At 33.6% G+C, this 18,427-nt stretch overlaps 1 protein-coding gene across 1 annotated transcript; it reads right to left on the bottom strand.

Annotated features, from left to right (window-relative positions):
• Positions 1–1,023: 1,023 nt before the first annotated feature.
• On the bottom strand, positions 1,024–14,912 carry LOC128997097 (PX domain-containing protein kinase-like protein). The gene is made up of 11 exons (XM_054422674.1): positions 14,467–14,912; positions 12,800–12,988; positions 12,349–12,445; positions 10,281–10,507; positions 8,920–9,163; positions 7,820–8,062; positions 6,834–7,033; positions 5,428–5,514; positions 4,835–4,961; positions 3,664–3,795; positions 1,024–2,115 (listed from the first exon to the last, which is right to left on the bottom strand). The coding sequence occupies exons 1-10, from the start codon at positions 14,569–14,571 to the stop codon at positions 3,674–3,676; spliced, it is 1,641 nt and encodes a 546-aa protein (XP_054278649.1). The 5' UTR covers positions 14,572–14,912; the 3' UTR covers positions 1,024–2,115; positions 3,664–3,673.
• Positions 14,913–18,427: the final 3,515 nt, after the last annotated feature.

Here is an 18,427-nt window from a genome sequence, read left to right as displayed (position 1 = left end):
AGACACTGAACACACAATATTTCATCTCCGGGGGGACTTTGTCAAGTGTAGAGAAAGTGAAAGAAAAAGTGAAAAAGAGAAAGCAGTCCAACATTATGGGTAGGTAAAATAATTCTAAAGAAGATTGTATAAACACTTGACAAGTTGAAGAAACTTCTCTGAATATCTAAAGACAATTAATTTACCTATCTAATAAATCAGGTAACTAAACAAACCGTCACAATGGTAACATTAATTTAATGGCAATAGTCTTTACAATGATTCACCAATGACTACAAAGTATAACATTTAAAATAAACTTAAATCCATTCGTAACAAATAAAATAACATGAGAAGATGGTTATTAACATGACATATAGTAAAATCACAATTCGTAAAAACTACATAGATTTGTAAAACATTCAAAATGCGGATTAATATTACATATACTTATTGTTATCACATTTAATATATGCCTAATAAAAATATAGCTATATATGGTCAATGAGATATATGCTTACGATCAAACTGTTACGATTACCTAATGATAATATAAAAATAATAGGAGCTGCTCATCCGAGTTGTTAACTGCTTGGGGTGGTTAAAGTCATAATATTTTCATTAGCATTATGATGAACAGGCAAAACATACTTTAACGCTGTTGGTTACTGATGGTAAATGCATATAAACATGGTATCAGTTAAAAAACCAGTTTAAAATGCTCACCTCAAACCTTTTTATTCTTTCATTTAAGTTTGCTAAAATTACTATTTTGGTACATCTACATATGACCATAAACAAAAAGAATTAAATATAGACTGTCAGCCATGCTGTCTGTGGTTACTAGGTTCTGGCGTAAACCTCTGGGAGCGTCGTGTAGTTACATAGCGCGTACACCGTAACTACACGGCGCTCCCAGAACCTATGGTAACCGCAGCACGGCTGACGGTCTATGATAAGAATTCTTTTTGTCTATGATAAGACTCACTTCCTGTCATTTTAGATGTTACTATCTTGATATGTTTCTTTATTGATTATATACCCCCAGGATTTTACTTGTTGAAAACACTCAATTTCAACAAAAGAGCAAAATTTACATTTCCGACTTTTCAAACCAAAACACCATTCCAAAGCCAGCTTTGCAAAGCAAACTCATAAAAAAAGAAAATAGAGGAAAATATGTTTAAAATTAAAAAAGTGAAATACTTGTGTCATTATCACTTGCATAAAATCTATTAGTGATTTGCAGGATTTTAACCTGGGACCTCGGGGATCAAAGTCCCTTTCTCCCCTAGACCTGCTTACAAATACAATAGGCATGTAGTTCATCCAATGAATAAATCGCCCCAGAATTTACGGTAGAAACCTGGTAAAACCTAAAGTTTTTCATTAACATCATTTTATCAGCAACACACATAAGAGGGTTAAACCATTTTTCATATTTCAGTTAACAACATGACTTGCCATTATGACTTTAACACTCCTAGAATAGCTGTTGTAGCTTCAAACATGTGCTATATTTATAACAGTGACTACATAAACCAAGTCTTATATTAAAAACAATTAAATACCTTATCTTACCATACCATTGTACAAATATAGGACTTTGGTTTACAAACTTACCAATAAAAATTGTACTCGAAACAGATTGCCAACTGAAAGCTGTTAGTTGACAATAGTTTTTAATAAGAAAAAATAAAATCTGAAATAATTTTAAAACATTGTTAAAATATATAAATAAAAAACAACTGGATTCGGTTTAACAAAAAATATCAAAACTTTAAATTGTAATATCGTATTAAATAATTGCACCATCTAGTTCCTGTGCTCTTCTAAGAGTTTTCTGCACATTAAAACATTAAAAATATTAAAGCTTTTGTTATTTTTAAATATTATAAAGAGACTACTACTCCTCAGTTCATATAAAAGGAATAAAACTGTGCATCCTTATCTTAAAGTAAATCATCTCAACTTCTGTTTAAGCTTAAAACATTGAACAATTACTTAGTCAACAAAATAATTTTTTTTAAGGAATTCTACTTATTTTTTTATAACAATTATAGTTGGTTTTTATGTCTTAATAAGAACTAAAATTTAAACTTTTCATGCCAAATAGCACTCTTCAGAGCAGCCAGTCTGTAAAACGATATCAATTAAAATTAACATGTTCAAGTGGCAAAAAAACCACAGCAGTCAAATAAAGTAGGTTAAGTTTAAGAACGGGAAAGGTAAGATTATTATTTTATGGAGTACGTTTTTAAATGGTGAGCAAATTTTCGTACAAAAACGCTGTGTACTATCGGTTGCAGTTCAATATTGAAATACTAAGTATCGATATTATTTCGGACCAAATGGGTTCGATTCAATCGATTAATGGTTGAATGAATATAATCATAATGAATACCATATTACTGCAACGATACGTGGTGCAGCCATCAGTGTTTGGTGAAGTGGATAGCGTACTCGGCTGATGTCCATGAGGTAACCAGATCAAATCCCACTGGTGAAACTAACTTTTTGTCAAAGATTTTGCTTAGATTGCGATTACTTCTTAACTGTACATCTTTTGTTAGAGTTTGAGGCATTTATAATTATATTTTATGAACAGAACTATTTTTCGGTTAGTAAACCTTCATTCAATTTTGTCATTATCTAATGACAAAGTAGCAATTTTGTTTAGTTAGGTTAGGTTATGACAGTTTAATTTTATAATAGAATGCCCTCATTTCGTTCCTATCACAATAAGCCTCTGACCGATCTGTGACAAACGACAACTACTATCGCATCGATACTATGGATGATGTCGTGATTCAATAGAGTAACGAATGATAGTCGCGAAATCGTTCGGCGTTTTTTAGACGAAAAAATGCTCACCTTTTTAAACGCATAGAGTTTAACTGTTCACTGTGTTTAACTGTGTGAAATGAACTTTTATCAGCCATATAGCATTCACTTAAAATTTAACCTAAAATTATAATTTTAAAGGATAACTGCAAGACACATATCAGTAAACTTTAGATTTTAATAAAGGCTATCCATAAATTATGAAATTCAATTTATACGATCAAAATCGTGTGTTTTGATGTGAAAAATGTACTGTAGTTTCACATTTACAATCGCCTGAGATTCAAAAACCAAAGCCACTGTTACTCTCATAATGGTGTTTTGGGTTTAAAACAAAGGTTACAATTTACAATACATCATTCTTTAAATGGCTTTTAAAAACATCAATTTAATTTTATTTTAATAATCCAATTATCTTGCTCAAACAGGAATTTGTGACTTATAAAAGTACTTTGAAAAAAATGTTAGTGGAAGGTACAGTTGTAGGAGTAAATTTAGGTTTACTTAGGACTTGTCAGGCATGAATAAGATTCAAACTAAAAAAAAGAGTCTTACAAACTAAAATAAATGAATTTTTGAAAAATAATACCGGTAGAGAAAGTTTGAGTCTAGGGATTAGTACACAAAGGTAAAAATATTACTGATTTCCGTCTCAATATCTACTCTCTGAAGGAGTCCAGTGTTACGTTTTGTAAACTTTTATTGTATAAGTAACCTCTGGACACAATTTTTTTCAGGTGGGCAATCTTTACTCTATCCATAAAAAATTACCTGATCAGCTCCTTGACTTAAAAAATGTAAACTGAATGAATATTGATGGCATTGACCAAGTTGACTCACCAGTTGAAGGTTAAGCTTGAGGTTTGGTCCGGCGCAGAGAGGACTTGTTGAAGTTACAGATAGACCCGAGTAGAGCGTTGCGTGAGTTGTCCACCGCAACAGCTGCAACTGGTGGTGGGAGAGGGGGTGGACCTGGTCACGCAAGTTAAATTAAGCTAATTTTTAATGATACATGATATGAAAAACATGTAAAACACAAGTCAACTGCCGATTAATGTGACAACCGGTTGCATCGGGTCGGTATAACTATGCTGGCATGGGTGACATGCTGACATGTTGATTTGATCGGACGGACACCCCATCAACACCTAGCGGTAGTCAAGTGTACTGCAACCGAGTACTTATTGCCCTTACTAGAAAGCGTTGAAAGCAGTTTCTGGGTTAACATGGCCAAGGAACCCTTAGTGGCTTGGCTATTGAAAATGCTTCCTCTTAACACAATACTGAACCTACTTTCTTACAAACTCTTTACTTGTGAGTTCATGAAACAGTCTAAATGATTAAAAAGTTAATTACTAGTACGGACAGCCATTAATTATAAGTCCTGGGTATTAGCAAAAGGTATTGCCATAGACCGGACTCAAGTAGACTTCTCATCCCATTGTAAGATCTGAAGCTTCTTTTTCATGTCTAGTTCATGTTCGTTGGAAGTACTAGTGTCAAAGAAATCTTAAGTTAATTTTATAATTTGAGCTTTACTTTATGGTTGTACAGTTTTGTTCAAGAAAAGGCTCTAGGCCGGGATTTTAATTGTAGAATAGGAGGATATCAGGTAGTGTACTGTACAGGTAGGCCATATAACATATACACATCATAGTCTTACACACACACTAGTTACTTGACAAAGTCCCCTCGGGGACGAAATATTGTATGTTCAATGTCTGGTTTGTATGTCCTATGGCCTAACTGCACTTCATGGTTATGTAACCAGCATACAAGCTATTGTTTTGTTTATGCTAGTTTTATTTGGTTAAACAAGGTTCAAATAAAAATTTTTTTTAAATAAAAACATGCCGCTATCAGCACCGAACGGAACTAAGATTAAAATTGTCTTCAGCTGATTCTTAAGGATGGCAAATCTAGTAAGGGAGTAAGTTTAATTTATGGTATGTCACATGATTGGTCACTAATCTCTGGGTTGGGGTTGTTATTGTGCAAGTCATTTACCAACCTGAGGGTGGAGTTATGGTGCCAGCCGAGGTCGCAGTGCTCGTACTGTTCGGACTGTCGGATCTCTCCGGCGACAAACCGTTGCCATTCACCAACGGCCCTCCCTCCAGCGACTTATCTTCTCTTTTCTGAAACGTAATAAATTTGCAAAACGATTTTCATATTGTAGGAAATGATCAATTCAAGTTACTGTTCGACAATACAGAACTCTTATTAGAATGTTGCTGGTTAGATTTGGCCAAGGATCAATTCCAGACCCAGATGCCATTAGTTAATGACTATACCATGAATTAATGATATTATCCAACAAAAGATTAACTAACATTAGCAAAAAACAGGGTTTGAATGATCATATTATTATTATTATTATTATTATTATTATTGCTGATGGTAATAAAATGATAGTAATTAATTATTTACTAATGTTATTTAGTACGTTGGTCACAAAAGAATATTCCGGATAGATATAGGTCCTCTGACCAAAAAAGTTTGGAAACAGCTGATAAAAAATACTATGCAGAACAATGTGTTGTACTGGATCAAGGTAAATCTAAAGAATAACCTAAGGCCATAATGTTGGTATACACAATTTACCACTCTATGTTTCTTCTTGTCCTTCACACTTTCCTCTTCTGTGTTAAGAACCTCTTGCATCTTGACCAGTCTTTTTTGATGTCTTATCTACAACAACATTAATGTATAAGCATTACAAATATAACAAATGCATTACTATAACACCATAAAAAGCAATGAGTCGTTGTAACAGAATGCTTGATGTTTTATCAAATAAATTTCTGTATGCTTAGGTTTTTGCGGCAGAAGTCAGTATCTTTTGATTTTTTTAAAATGTCAACCCTGTCGTAAATTGAGATTTAGTAAAACAAGATGTCTTTGATGTAAAGTAGCGTCCACAGAAAGTAAGTATCTAGCGCTGGATATCATCTGACGACACGGTTAATGCAAAATATATTGATGAATTTGAACCAATGAATGGTAAGGGTAAAAAAATCAGACAATCAGTAACACTTTACGGAATAATATTTTCATCACGCTTGAATAATAGTGTTTATTATTGCAGAATGCAGAATTAACAGAAATGCTAAAATGCAAAATAACAGGTGCACAAAAATATACTAATGCTCATAACTTCAGAAAAGGAAGGACCACATTTAAATTGATGAAACCTTTCATAAAAATGTGTACCAAAATATCTCAAAACAATACAACAATACGACTGCAAGACTGTTTTGGTTAATAAGACACAAACGCACCAGAGGGCTAATTAAGCTTGAGCAAAGGCCATGTTTTTTATTACTAAAACTAAAATGGTACCAAGAATCTTGAGTTAAATGATTCAGTACAGTGTATTTTCAACAGTGTATTGAAAATTCAAGTTTAACCTTACAAAAAAAAAAAAAAAAAAAAAATGTAAAGGCAATGGCCTAGATAAGACAAATACTTTTTCTGATAAGTTAATTGTTTTATCGATTCCTTCTCTCAAGTCTTCATCACCCTCGGTGTAGTTGCGGTTTGGGGGTATGGCCTTAGGAGAAAAGGTGGTGTGGGGGTAGCGTGGAGTATGCGCACCATTCTGAAAACATCGTAAACACACGTTGTTGTTGTTGGTCATAGTCCTCTAGTATTGTGTGGACAGCGACCTATGCTTACTCATCTGCCGCCTGAGCTAAGTTTTTTAAAAAGCTAGTAGCGCAGTAGCCTCCCGTCTTTATGGACAAAACATGTTAAACTCAATTTACGTTACTTTAAAGATTTGTGTTTACTTATACAATTGATTTTTTTTATATATCAGGTATGAGGGCCCTATAACCAACATTAATCTGTAGGGGACAAAAGTGTTAACATTAGATCTTAACAAATTCCATCAGGAGCAAGGGACTTCTGAGGCATGTTTTAATGTTTTCACAGGGGTGAAGAAGACTGTTAATGTAACCAACCAAGCACTCCTACAAATAATAAGTCCAAAAAATTCTTGTAATCACCTTCTTCTGCTCGTCCTTGATGCGGGCATCGGTCTGCTGGCAGGCACCCTTGAGAGCATCTCTGGTGTGAGAGGGAAGCTTGAAGTAGCAGTGGTCTATAGGAGGCTGTCCACTGAACACAGGTAGTGACAACAGCGACAGCAGACTAGGCATACCTGTCTTGCAGGCACACGACGACAGTATGGATTCCAGGACCGGCCCTGCAAAACACCACGGATATATAAAACAATACAATTCTTTACCTAAATCATTTTAAATTTTTTGGTAGCTGATTCATCTAAGAAATTAGAAGTGCGAGTCAGTTGCCAAACATTCTATCCCCATTAAGTCTTGGCTCTATATTTTATTTCGTACAACCATGGTGCAGGTTCATTTAGTTGACGATTGTGGTAATAGCTATAGAAAATAAGATTTTATTGCAACAACCTGCTTGCCACCAATAGGCCTGAAAACTCCCTCTTCCTAAGTTGGAAAAACTGTTAGTGACAGTGAAACTAACCTCTTCCAAAGTTGAAAGTGGCAGTGACAATATTTCAATGTTTTTGTGTATGATAAAGTTAAGTTTTGTGTCCCATTTTTGACCCTCAAAACATAAAAAAATTCAATATTAGGTATTCCAGAACCATTTTGTAGAGCTTTAAAGCAAATAATTTAGTATATTGAAGCGTTTTAGTAGGCCAAATGATTAGAGAGAGAATTTGTTTGAAAACTAAATTTTAAATTCCTTTACTATTTGGAAGAAGAATATAGGAATTTATGAATATATTTTGATCAAAATTGTCAAACTTCTTTCTTTCATTCTATACTTTAACATTTGATAAAAAAAAACTTTGTTCTTTCCTTGTAGCAGCAAACCTAGGTACTCATTAAACATAATTTTATTTAAGTAGGAAATTAAACTGACGAAGAAACTATTTTAGTGGAAATCCAATCTAAGGGAAATTCACTCAGTCTGCAGGTTTGCTGATGGGGGTGTTGTAACTTACTGATAATAGGGGGGCAGTTGGGTGGGAGGTTATCACAGACAGACTCATGTAATGGATGGCCGAAGGTCATCTCGTACAGGACGTGACCGAAGCAGTACACATCTACAGCTTCCAGTGTGGATATCTTGCGGTGTTGCATGAAGAACGGCCGATAGAACGACGGCAGACCCAACACACCGTTCTCTATCTCGACGAGCTTCACAACGTCGTTCTGCAGCATCACGTTGCCGAGGTGAAGATGGCCTGCAACACAACAGTGTTTTAGTTTTGACATTGTTCCAAGGGTGGATTTATTGACCAAATTTTAATTACTCAATGAGTATTTTTATTCACTTCCTCCTTAACCCAATATTTGTACAAAAAACGTATCTGCAAATGTGAGTGGATGATCATGGGCTAGAGGCCCAATGATATAATTTATGTGATATTTAATACATGGACCTAGAACATAATAATGTGCAACAATTTTGAAGATATAGGGTGAATATTACTTTCATAAGGAAATATTATTTTCTACTACTCTGGAGAAATGTATTAGGTGCTTATAAAATCATGAAATAAGACTAACGGCTGATTTTAGAGCCATTACAGTACTTATTACTTAAGGTTATATTTCAAAGGAGAGCCAGGTGGCTAATTAGAAATTATTTTGATAAAATAGAGCCTAAACTATTTACCTGAGAAAATTCGAGTACATGGGCCACGATAAAATATCACAAAACGGAACACCAATATTTTGCCCTAATAGGATTTATTCAGAGGGTAGATGAGAGCACAAACTTCCACCCTCTACTTACTACGAAGAAGTCCTATGTTTAGGGATGAACGGCAGTGTTGTATTAAGTAACATTTAATAGTTTTGTGTATCTATCAACCCCTGGACTCTAGTTTTCTCATGTAAGCTATCTGCACTTTATCCCCTAAAAAAATCATATTTGCAACTTAGAGAGTCTCATATGTGGAAGCTAAGTATTTAATTAAACAATTGGATTAAACTATTAGGTGAAAAATCATAACACAAAAACAATACACAAGATAAATAATATTCTATTGACTATCGATTAAACATATTCTGTATATTAACTCGTGTCGCATAGTACCGTAAGGTATGCCCTTGTCATGCAGGAACTTGAGACCATGCAGGATCTGTGTGGCAACAGAAACAACGCGAGCGAGAGGCAAGGCACTGCGCAGTCGAGGGTTGGAATACTTCTTGAGGAAGCTCAACTTGGGCTTGCAGTGGCAGACTGTGTCGCGCAGACTGCCATCGGGTGAGAATCTGCGGACGACGTAGCCACCTGCGTCATGACAGGCGAGCATCTCAACACCTCCGATGTTGGGGTGCTACGGACACATCAGCTGTTAGAGCCTGATAAATTTGTTTTCTATTTTAATATTCTAGAATGCCATTTTACGGACTATTTCAGGCTAAGAACACAGGGTCTAAGCATTTTCACATAGCAAAAGTCGTCCATGACTGGCAGGATTTTAACCTGGGACTTTGGGAACTGTAGACCCACTCTCCAATTCCTGGAAACAGATTGTGTACATATATTCATTCTTACACTTATAATGTAACTACAAGAACTTAGCGTTTTAGTTGAGCAACGAAGAAAAATATTAATTTATGAAGATGATTAAAAGTATGAATTTAAATGAATAATTGTGTATTTTAATTACAGTAGAACCTTGATAACAAGAGTAGTGTAGGGAGTATAAAATAAGACTTGTTATCAAGGTTGACTTCTTATAGAGGTTTGCAATAACATGTGATTATGGGTAAAATAGTTTCAAGGTGATTTGAAAATGACCCTTGTTATCAAGGGTGACTTGTTATCGAGGGTCTTCTTATCGAGGTTATACTCTGTATTTTAATGTGTGCAGAATTTGAATTACGCAATGAAACTGTATCTCATGTGAACGTGCTTGTTGTCTCAATAATGCAGCTTAACCACGAAAAACCCTTACATCAATGTCCTAATTATGTTTGTTGAGCATAAGAATTATTTCATTGTTACATTGCTGATTGAAACTGTAGTCATGATATAATGTGCAATTCATTATCATAGTTTCCTTTTAAAACTTGATTAAATTGACGTACAAGGCTGCTTTGTCCACTATGTTAATTCCACACTATTAACTATTAATTGTTAGTGTCTTGCCATTAGAATTTTTAATCAAGGAATCAAATGCTTTTAAGGGAAAGCATCCTAACCCACCAAATTGTTGTGGAAATGTCGTTGATCAAACTAAAACGGAATTCCAAGAGGTTACAGTAACCGCTAGGCTAGCAACAGACCTAAGACTTTCATGCTAAGTTTAAATAACCAATTGTTTGTAAAAAAAGTTAGTTAGCTCCACCCCTTTCCTGAAAAAAAGTCCTGGCGTAGGCCTAATAATCCTATTAACCAAAAAGTAAAAAAATAAATTAATTAACCGATATAATTATTGTATTCCATACCTGTAGAGTCGCCAGCCCCTTGAGCACCGTGTTGAGCTCCTTGTCAGTGAGGTACTTGTCTGGGCCGTACTCCACCCAAGACAGTAGTAGTTCCTCCTTGGCGTTGCTGCGTCGCTTCACTTGGTAGTAGTGTTTCCGCAGCCGCCACCCGATGTCCGGCAACGCCTTTACCATCTCGTAGTCCACCTCGCCTCGCAGCACCATCGACACATGCTGCAGAGCCGTCTCTGCAATTACACTTGAATTATAGGACCATTGACTTTATTGTATCTTTAACTATGTCCCACCTTCACATGCTAGGATAATAGGCTCTAGCTTGGAAATATTTTACACATTACTCCAGACTAGGCCTATAGGGTCACAGAATTATCGTAGCAATAATCATTGGTAATTGGATTAGAACCTGGGACTTCAGGATCAAAGCCCTGTGCTCTACTAGACCAGTGGACCCACACTTTTATTGAAGTAGACATCCCGTATGGACCAGCTGAAGATAATTTTTCATTCATAAAGAACATAGTTGCCGATGGAATGTGCTGCAGTTTAAGATTCCCCAACTAGTACTTCTGATAGTTGATGTGACATAAAAATGCTACATTTAAGTTGCATTAGGTTGTTTTTTTTCAGTTTGGATTAGTTGAAAAGTTGGGGAATTCAACGGAAATCAGTAATTGACATAAGAACACTCTGTCAGAGGCTGAATTCAACAACATAAATGTGTATACAAAAACTTGCTACGAGTGTAACATGAAAATGGAAGATCTAGTTTTACTTAAGTTTTAAAAAAGTTCTAGTCGTTAGTATAATTGTTGTGTATCTTTGAATTCCATTGTGGTATTTTATTGTTTACTTTAGTAGATGATTTGTATTAAACAGAAATGCGGTGAAATCTCATAAAAAAGTTTGAATAATCTATTTTTATGATTGTAAATGGTCATATAATATTGCTCCCCCAATTATGTTACTGTATTTGTTAACATTTCTAGTTGAATGTCTTAATATTCAATCTATAAGAGGGAAACAGAGTATTAAACATTGGTTAAAAAATAAAATAATAAATCGAATTAAATACTTTTAAATCCATTTGTACGATTGTTGAGGCACTTTGCGTAGTTGGCTGAAAATGTATGTGGTAAAGTAAATTGGGTTTTTAAAACGGTTTCTTTACATATAATTTTAAGAAAGGACTAGGCCACCCTAACTTTACCAAAAAGGAGTTTTATAAATATTTGCTAGACAGTCTAATCTGTTTGCTAGCAGCTTGTATATTTATTTATACAAGTAGTGATAATAAGAACAAAGAGCCCTTTTCTGTTTAGTTATCTAAGGCTTATCAGGGTTTTGATATATTGTCAAGCATTAAAGGATGAAATCACCATTTCACTGTGGGCAATTAATTCTTTAACTCATCAACTGAACTGGTTACAGTGAATTTTCCAAGGCTATTAGTTGTTATATTCATAAGTTAGTCAAAGTGTTAAAACCCAGGTTTTAGACCGATGCGTTTTTTAGTTTTAAGATCCAATATCTCTAAATTTGCTTGGACTAAAATATTTTTGTTAAAAAACAATAAACCTAGTTAGGAACAAATAATTGACAATGTTAGTTAGGGTACCTATGCTGGGTGTAGACCTACAGATAAAATTCCTTTTCCAACAATTTTGTTTTTAAATTTACATTTTGTGTAATGAAGCATCTGGAAATTTAATTTAGTCTGCATATTTGATCAATCATTTGTCAATCATTCATTGAATCATTTGATGTGGTTAGGGTGTTTTGAATTTCTTTGTTAAAGATTCACTAAACCTAAAGGGTTTACTACAAAAAAAAAAAAAACAATTAAATATCTTTTTGTTGAAGCACCAGATGTATTGTTAAAATTGTTGTTTGCCCAACTGAAAAAGTTGGATAAAAATTAATAACTTATTACCGACATTTTATTAAGAACATTACCAATGTAATCTATTTGTAGCTGATGCTTTTTAAACTTTTCAAGCATCAGCGGCACTTTGTGTAGGCTAATCAAGATTAGAATAAAATAAACTTTTAGTAACAAAAAATTAAATACCATGGAATGACGAGCTGTAATTATCAGGATCCAGAAATCGTTTGACAGGAAGTGAAGATGCCAAAATCGGATTCATGAGTATGTAATTAACGTATCGCTGAAAAGAAAATCATTATAAAAACACAAGACAATTATCTGAAATCTCATTAGTAAAATTTTACAATAACTATGTTAAAATTATTTTAAAATATCACTTTTTATAAGTAGTTTTTCTAATGAAAACCAATTTAATGCATTAAATGTAAATACACCATTTTTTCAAGCTTATTTTTATATACAAATAAGTTCAAACTTAACCGGAAATTCTTTTTCAGTGTAGGTTATGCCTAACAGAATGAAAGTGGTTTAAAATCCTAGAGTTTTTTTTTATTCTGTAACTTATATTCCTTTAACAGAATTGTTTCAAACCATCTTCGCTGACTAAAATTGCGGTTGAAACAAAACACCTCACCTGCAATCCCGCTTGTCTTTCAGCTATGAAGTCTTTGTCAAAGTTGCCGATAAGTTTCTTCGGAGGAAGAGGCAGGCTGAGAGCAGACGATTGCAAGGCTTGATGCAAACTGACAAAGTCATTGTAACGCTTGTAAACGTGCCATACATTGTCGTTGGTCGGACCTCTTTGCACTCTTATTATATATTCCTGAAATAGTTATAAATCATAGGTTACCTATACAGAACAACTAGGCCTACATCAACCTAAAGTTTTCAGCTCAAATTTCTTTGTTCGTCAAGAAATTTTGGGGGAAAATCTTAGTTATTTGGTTCACAAAGGATGACAAATAAAGGTAAACAAAGATTGGCTGTAATTACAATATTTATCAGCAATGAGGAATTATCAAAGAGGAAACCATCAGCTGATAAGCAGACTACAGATAAGGCAAAATGAATGAAGTTGTGGTTAGCTGATTGTAGTGGGTGATTTGTGTGGGCATTGTAAGGGGGAAAGGTTTTTGCTGTGGTAATGCTCTGCTATAAAAAATAAGTAAATAATAAATTATCTAAGCCCAATAAATATTTTTTCAATAAATTACAGGCCTATATTATGCAATTTCACAAGCTAAGTTGCAAAAATGATAACTTATCGTGCTAACCAGAATTTGGTAGTTCATATCATTTTGCTCAAAACATTTTTTTAAATTTCAGTATTCTTAGGGAATTTAACAGCCAATTAACATCAGTAATTGATTGTATTGGCAAAAAGTTAAAATTGAATTCTGTATGTATACAAATCTAAGTTAACTTATGTAGCCTAACCCTAACCTGTATTAAAGAATATATTTGTTAGACATAATAAACTTAGGGCATTCATAAAACCTTATAAAATTAGAGCTTTTTTATAAAGGTAGGCTGTAAGTTACAGCTAACTTAACTTAGCCCAGTAGTGTGAATGTGCTGATTACTCATGTGGTTTTTATGTTAGCCTACATAACAATTAACTTTACCAATTCATTTATTTGTTCTACTTTCCTTCAAGATCCTATTTCATTTAAGTAAATTCAATTGTAAAAAGTGTTCATTTTCCATGTCACAGCATAAAAATGAAAAATCAATACCAGACCAACTAACTTAACTCAAGTGTAACGTTTAAACCATTGCTACTTTAGGGCTTTGTACAATTTGTCACAAAAAATTGGGCAAGAAGAAATGTGAAACTTGGGCATATGGCATCATTCTATCATAGACCTAGGCTATAGCCTATCATCAATAGGCGTAAGTTATATCATCCAACCTGAGAAAGCGCTGGCTAATAGTTGATACATCAACACATTGCGAACGAAAGGACAATGACTGTTTGCAAACCCGTAACCTTACATCAGTTATATGCACAAAATAATAACTCGTTAACTTAGTATAACTAATCTGCTTTAAAAATTTGTTTATATAGGCACTGTAGGCTAAGCCTATAACTACAGTATTTAATTGCCGGTTACCTCAAAATATCAGGCCTAAGTTAGTGGGCTTGGGAATATTGCACCCAAACTAAGCCCAGAAAGAAGAGTAGGACTTGGGCTAATGATGGATCAAAATGGTTAATTTAGGGAAAGAGGGTCGTTAATGTGTGCCTTGGAAGAAAAAAATAAAATCAACTGGGCCTTTTAGGTATAAGAAACAACTTACAATGTGTCCATGAATGTTTTGAACATTGAGAAATGTGCAATAAAGGGGTTGTGTATCATCTAGATAAGCCTTTCTCTTCTTGTATTCTTTTTCAAACACTGCCATTGATAATGAAATGAACTTCCTTGGAAAGACATCACAGTGCGATGTCTTGATCCAGTGAAATGGTCAACTTCACCTAGGCCTAGCACCAGTTAAAACAATAATGTGCACTCGTTTGGATGAGAAAATTACAAATTTTCTTATTTGTTTACATGAAACACACAGTCTTAGTAGACATCTTCACAATGGATCAAAACCAAAACACAAAACTGCGCGTACGATCAATTTCACAACACATTCAATACCCTACGACAAGTGATGGAGAATATAAACAGGAGGGAACAATTTGACAATAGAGACAATAACATTAACACTTCAATTCATACACTTTGCCAATTCTGCTGGGGCTGGCTGAAAGGAAAGGCTGAACTAACTGCTGATTCCCCATTTCTCATACCAATACCAATACCAAATGACAACATATCATATGGTCGAGTTCCAGTGTTGCCACAAGAAGAATCCTTGTAAAATTAAAAATCTCAGTAAAACAATGTACTGTACTATATAATATGGTCACAGAAGTAGACTTCCCATCCTAGTAAAATCTAAACAACGGGGTCATGTTGTTTTTTTTTAGTGGTTCATGTTTATGTGGATAATAATTTGTTTATCTTGTTTTAGGGTTAGTTTTAAGGTTTTTGTGAATTTGAATTTCTTCTTTTACTTTGTTTATTTATTTTATTTTACATACCAACGGACGTTTTGTTTTCGCCAAAATGTTCGAGTTTGAGTGAATATCCATTTTCATTTTGCGTTCTCCTGAACCCAAAAACTCTTTTATGTCATAGGAAATTATGACTGTTAGTTGTTTTCAAATAATGCCTGCAATACTTTGCAATTGCTCGAATTCGAGCAACAGGTGCACTAGTATCTTTAAGTATGTGTTTTTTTCTTTCATTTTTTGGAAATTTTTATTTTCGATGGTTGTCTTCCATTAAAATAACGAAAAATCAAATTCCAACAAAAACGGCCGAACAATGATTTTTATCAAGATTGAGTTGTTAACCCTTAATTTGGCAAACAAATATTTTTTTGAAAACTACTTTTTCCTTGCAATATTTCAATCAAAAGGGTCCAAAGGAACTTCAAAAAAATAATTTTAAAATTCTTATAAGTATTTTTCACAATTTTTTCATGTGTGCCATTTTTGGCACTTTGCCAAAGATGCGGAGATTTCTCTAGGGATCTTATGTTGAATTAAATACAACAAGTTTATCTGTATAGCACTTAAAAATAAACTTTAGGGTTTGAATAAGTCGACATTATCACATATTGGATATCAAAATTGCATAACTATAATTATATGTAAGATATAAAAAAATCAATTTCTCCACAAAAGTTATCAATCCAATATAAAATGGTATAAACGTCATTATAAAAAATGAACTAAAATGTATACTCATGTAAAACCTCTACAAAACTATGTGATTACATTAGAAAATACATTATTATATAATTTATTGATATTTCATTAGTCATGCCCATTAGGAAAATCGTTTGACATTTCATTAGAGTATATCCTTCAAGAAACGTCATCTACTTTTGGTGAAACCCCACAAAACAATTGCTATTTTCTTTCAGTTACAGCCTCGTATTGCACTTTGAACACTCTATAGACGATTTTTTTATTTTTGCAAAATCTGCATCGACCTCTTGATGTATACAAAGAAAGGGTAGTGTCCAACACCATCAAAGCGTACATCTTCAACATACATCAGAGCAGCTGGTGTGAGAAGAAGTAAATCCTTGTCTTTTAGAACTTGTCTTTTACTCCTTTCTTTGGTTAGCGATTCAAAAATCCCATAACTAAAATTTTTTAGTGACATATTGTCTTGCTGGTTTTCAGTTTAATTATTTTAAACGTGGCAGCAATGCGTTATTTCACGATAAGTCGATACAGTGAGCAAATATTTGTGAGTACCAAAGTCTTTATCGGAATGCACACTCAACTTTTATATAAGAAGATTCGATTTCAGCAGGAAATAAAACTCTTTTTGCTTGTTGCCATGGATGGTCGGGATTTTGTGTAAAGCCAAAGTCTTTTCCAAACAGCCTAGTGAAAAATCTTTCCTCACAAAAACATTTTTATTTTACAATTTGTGCAAATAAGAGACATACATTTACAAATATAAAATACCTTTCACTGTTTTATAAACAGTGTGCAGCTTTAGGCACGCTCAATAAACTAAAAAAAAATAACTGCACCTTTGTAAATGTGCCATTTTTGGCACGCCCAAAAAATGTCAGTGTTCCCTGGTTCTTTGGCAATGTGCCATTTTTGTCACACTCAAATTGTTTAGTTTATAAAAAAATCAATATTCATATATAAGCTAATTACTGACCTGGGTTATGTTTTCTCATCTTTAATCTGTGCAAATCACTTAGATATATAAGTAAACAGCCTAAAATATTGAAATAAGAAGTAATTTACTAACCTTCTACACTAAGCCTCCATACTTCCTTTTCTATATGTTGGTCTAAAGTGATAGTAATTTTCAAAACATCCACTATAGTGCACTAAACCATAATAGCAATAGGCAAAGAACCTTTGGACGCCGTTTGTTGGAATTAAAAAGTTAACAGGCGAACGTGACATTTTTTTGAATCCTCATATGCCAATAATGGCACGCTGTCAAATTAAGGGTTAAGGCCCTTAGATTCCCAGGTAACAAAAAAAGCTTGAGAAAGGTTTGTCACAAACCTTTTTTGTCAAACCTTTAAACTTGCTACAAGTGTATAACGGCAAGCTTGTACACTTGGGGCAAGCTTGTAGCAAACCTCCTAGTTCCCATCAGACAAGCTTGCCACAGGCCTTCTGATTAAACTTGTCACAGGCCTTCTATACAAACTTGTCAAAGGCCTTCTGATTAAACTTGCCACATGCCTTCTGGTTAAACTAGCCACACACCTTATGTTTAAACTTGACACAAACCTTCTGTTCAAACTTGTCACAGGCCTTCTGTTTAAACTTATCACAGGCCTTTTATTAGAACTTAGAAACTGTAACAGATATATTTTGTTCCATAAAACAAATTAATAAATCATTGAAAATATAGCTCAGATAAAAATGAAGCACATTATGTTTATGTTTCATAGTAATGTATGTAAAATAAATTAAATTTTGTTTGGCCAACAAAACTTTTTACTTTGCCAGATAGAGAATGATAGGTTTTAAAAATAGACTTGGGACTGTAGGCTAATTAGAGATAAATGTGTTGGATCCTGTTTGAAAATAAAAGTAACTAATTACTAACTAAAAGCCAAAATAAAGCACTGAGCAATAAATAAATATGTTTTATGACAACTATTCATTTCATGGTAGAATACAATCATTTATAATTAAAAACAAAATGTGATGTTGAAAGATGTATTTTTTAATTCCTTATTAAATCCCTTTTGGCGCAAGTCCTATATGCATCTACGATTTTTTTGTTGAAGTTATAGGACTTTGAAATTTTTTTATGGAAAAGGTCATTTTGAGAACAACTATTTTGAAAATTTCAAACACACATAAGAACAGTTTTTTTGTATTTAAGAAATAAGTTTGATATCAAAAGAAAGCTTAATGTCCTCTTTGGAGGCAATACCTACTTTTGTCTTAACTCACGGTAGTTTTTATTTAAATAATTGTTTTATCGAAGCATTTCATAAAAATCACATTTCAGAAAAGGGACCTCTTGTCAACAAGTGTTATTCCTCCATAACATAAAAAAAGGTACCTCTTGTCAGGACCGCAAAATTTGTGAGATAAAATTTTGCTATCAGTAAACAAACTGAACTTTGTTGTACTGTAGTTCTCTAAATTTTCACTAGCATGCAGGACAATTCATTTTTTTGACTAAAGTCTGTTTATAAAGTG

This window comes from Macrosteles quadrilineatus, unplaced genomic scaffold, assembly GCF_028750875.1.
Source record: "Macrosteles quadrilineatus isolate MER2022 unplaced genomic scaffold, UCM_ALF_1.0 Scaffold_6__1_contigs__length_79288215, whole genome shotgun sequence".
Lineage (NCBI taxonomy): Eukaryota > Metazoa > Arthropoda > Insecta > Hemiptera > Cicadellidae > Macrosteles > Macrosteles quadrilineatus.
Note: the sequence above shows the minus strand (reverse complement) of the source record. Positions and strands in the feature narration are given on the sequence as shown.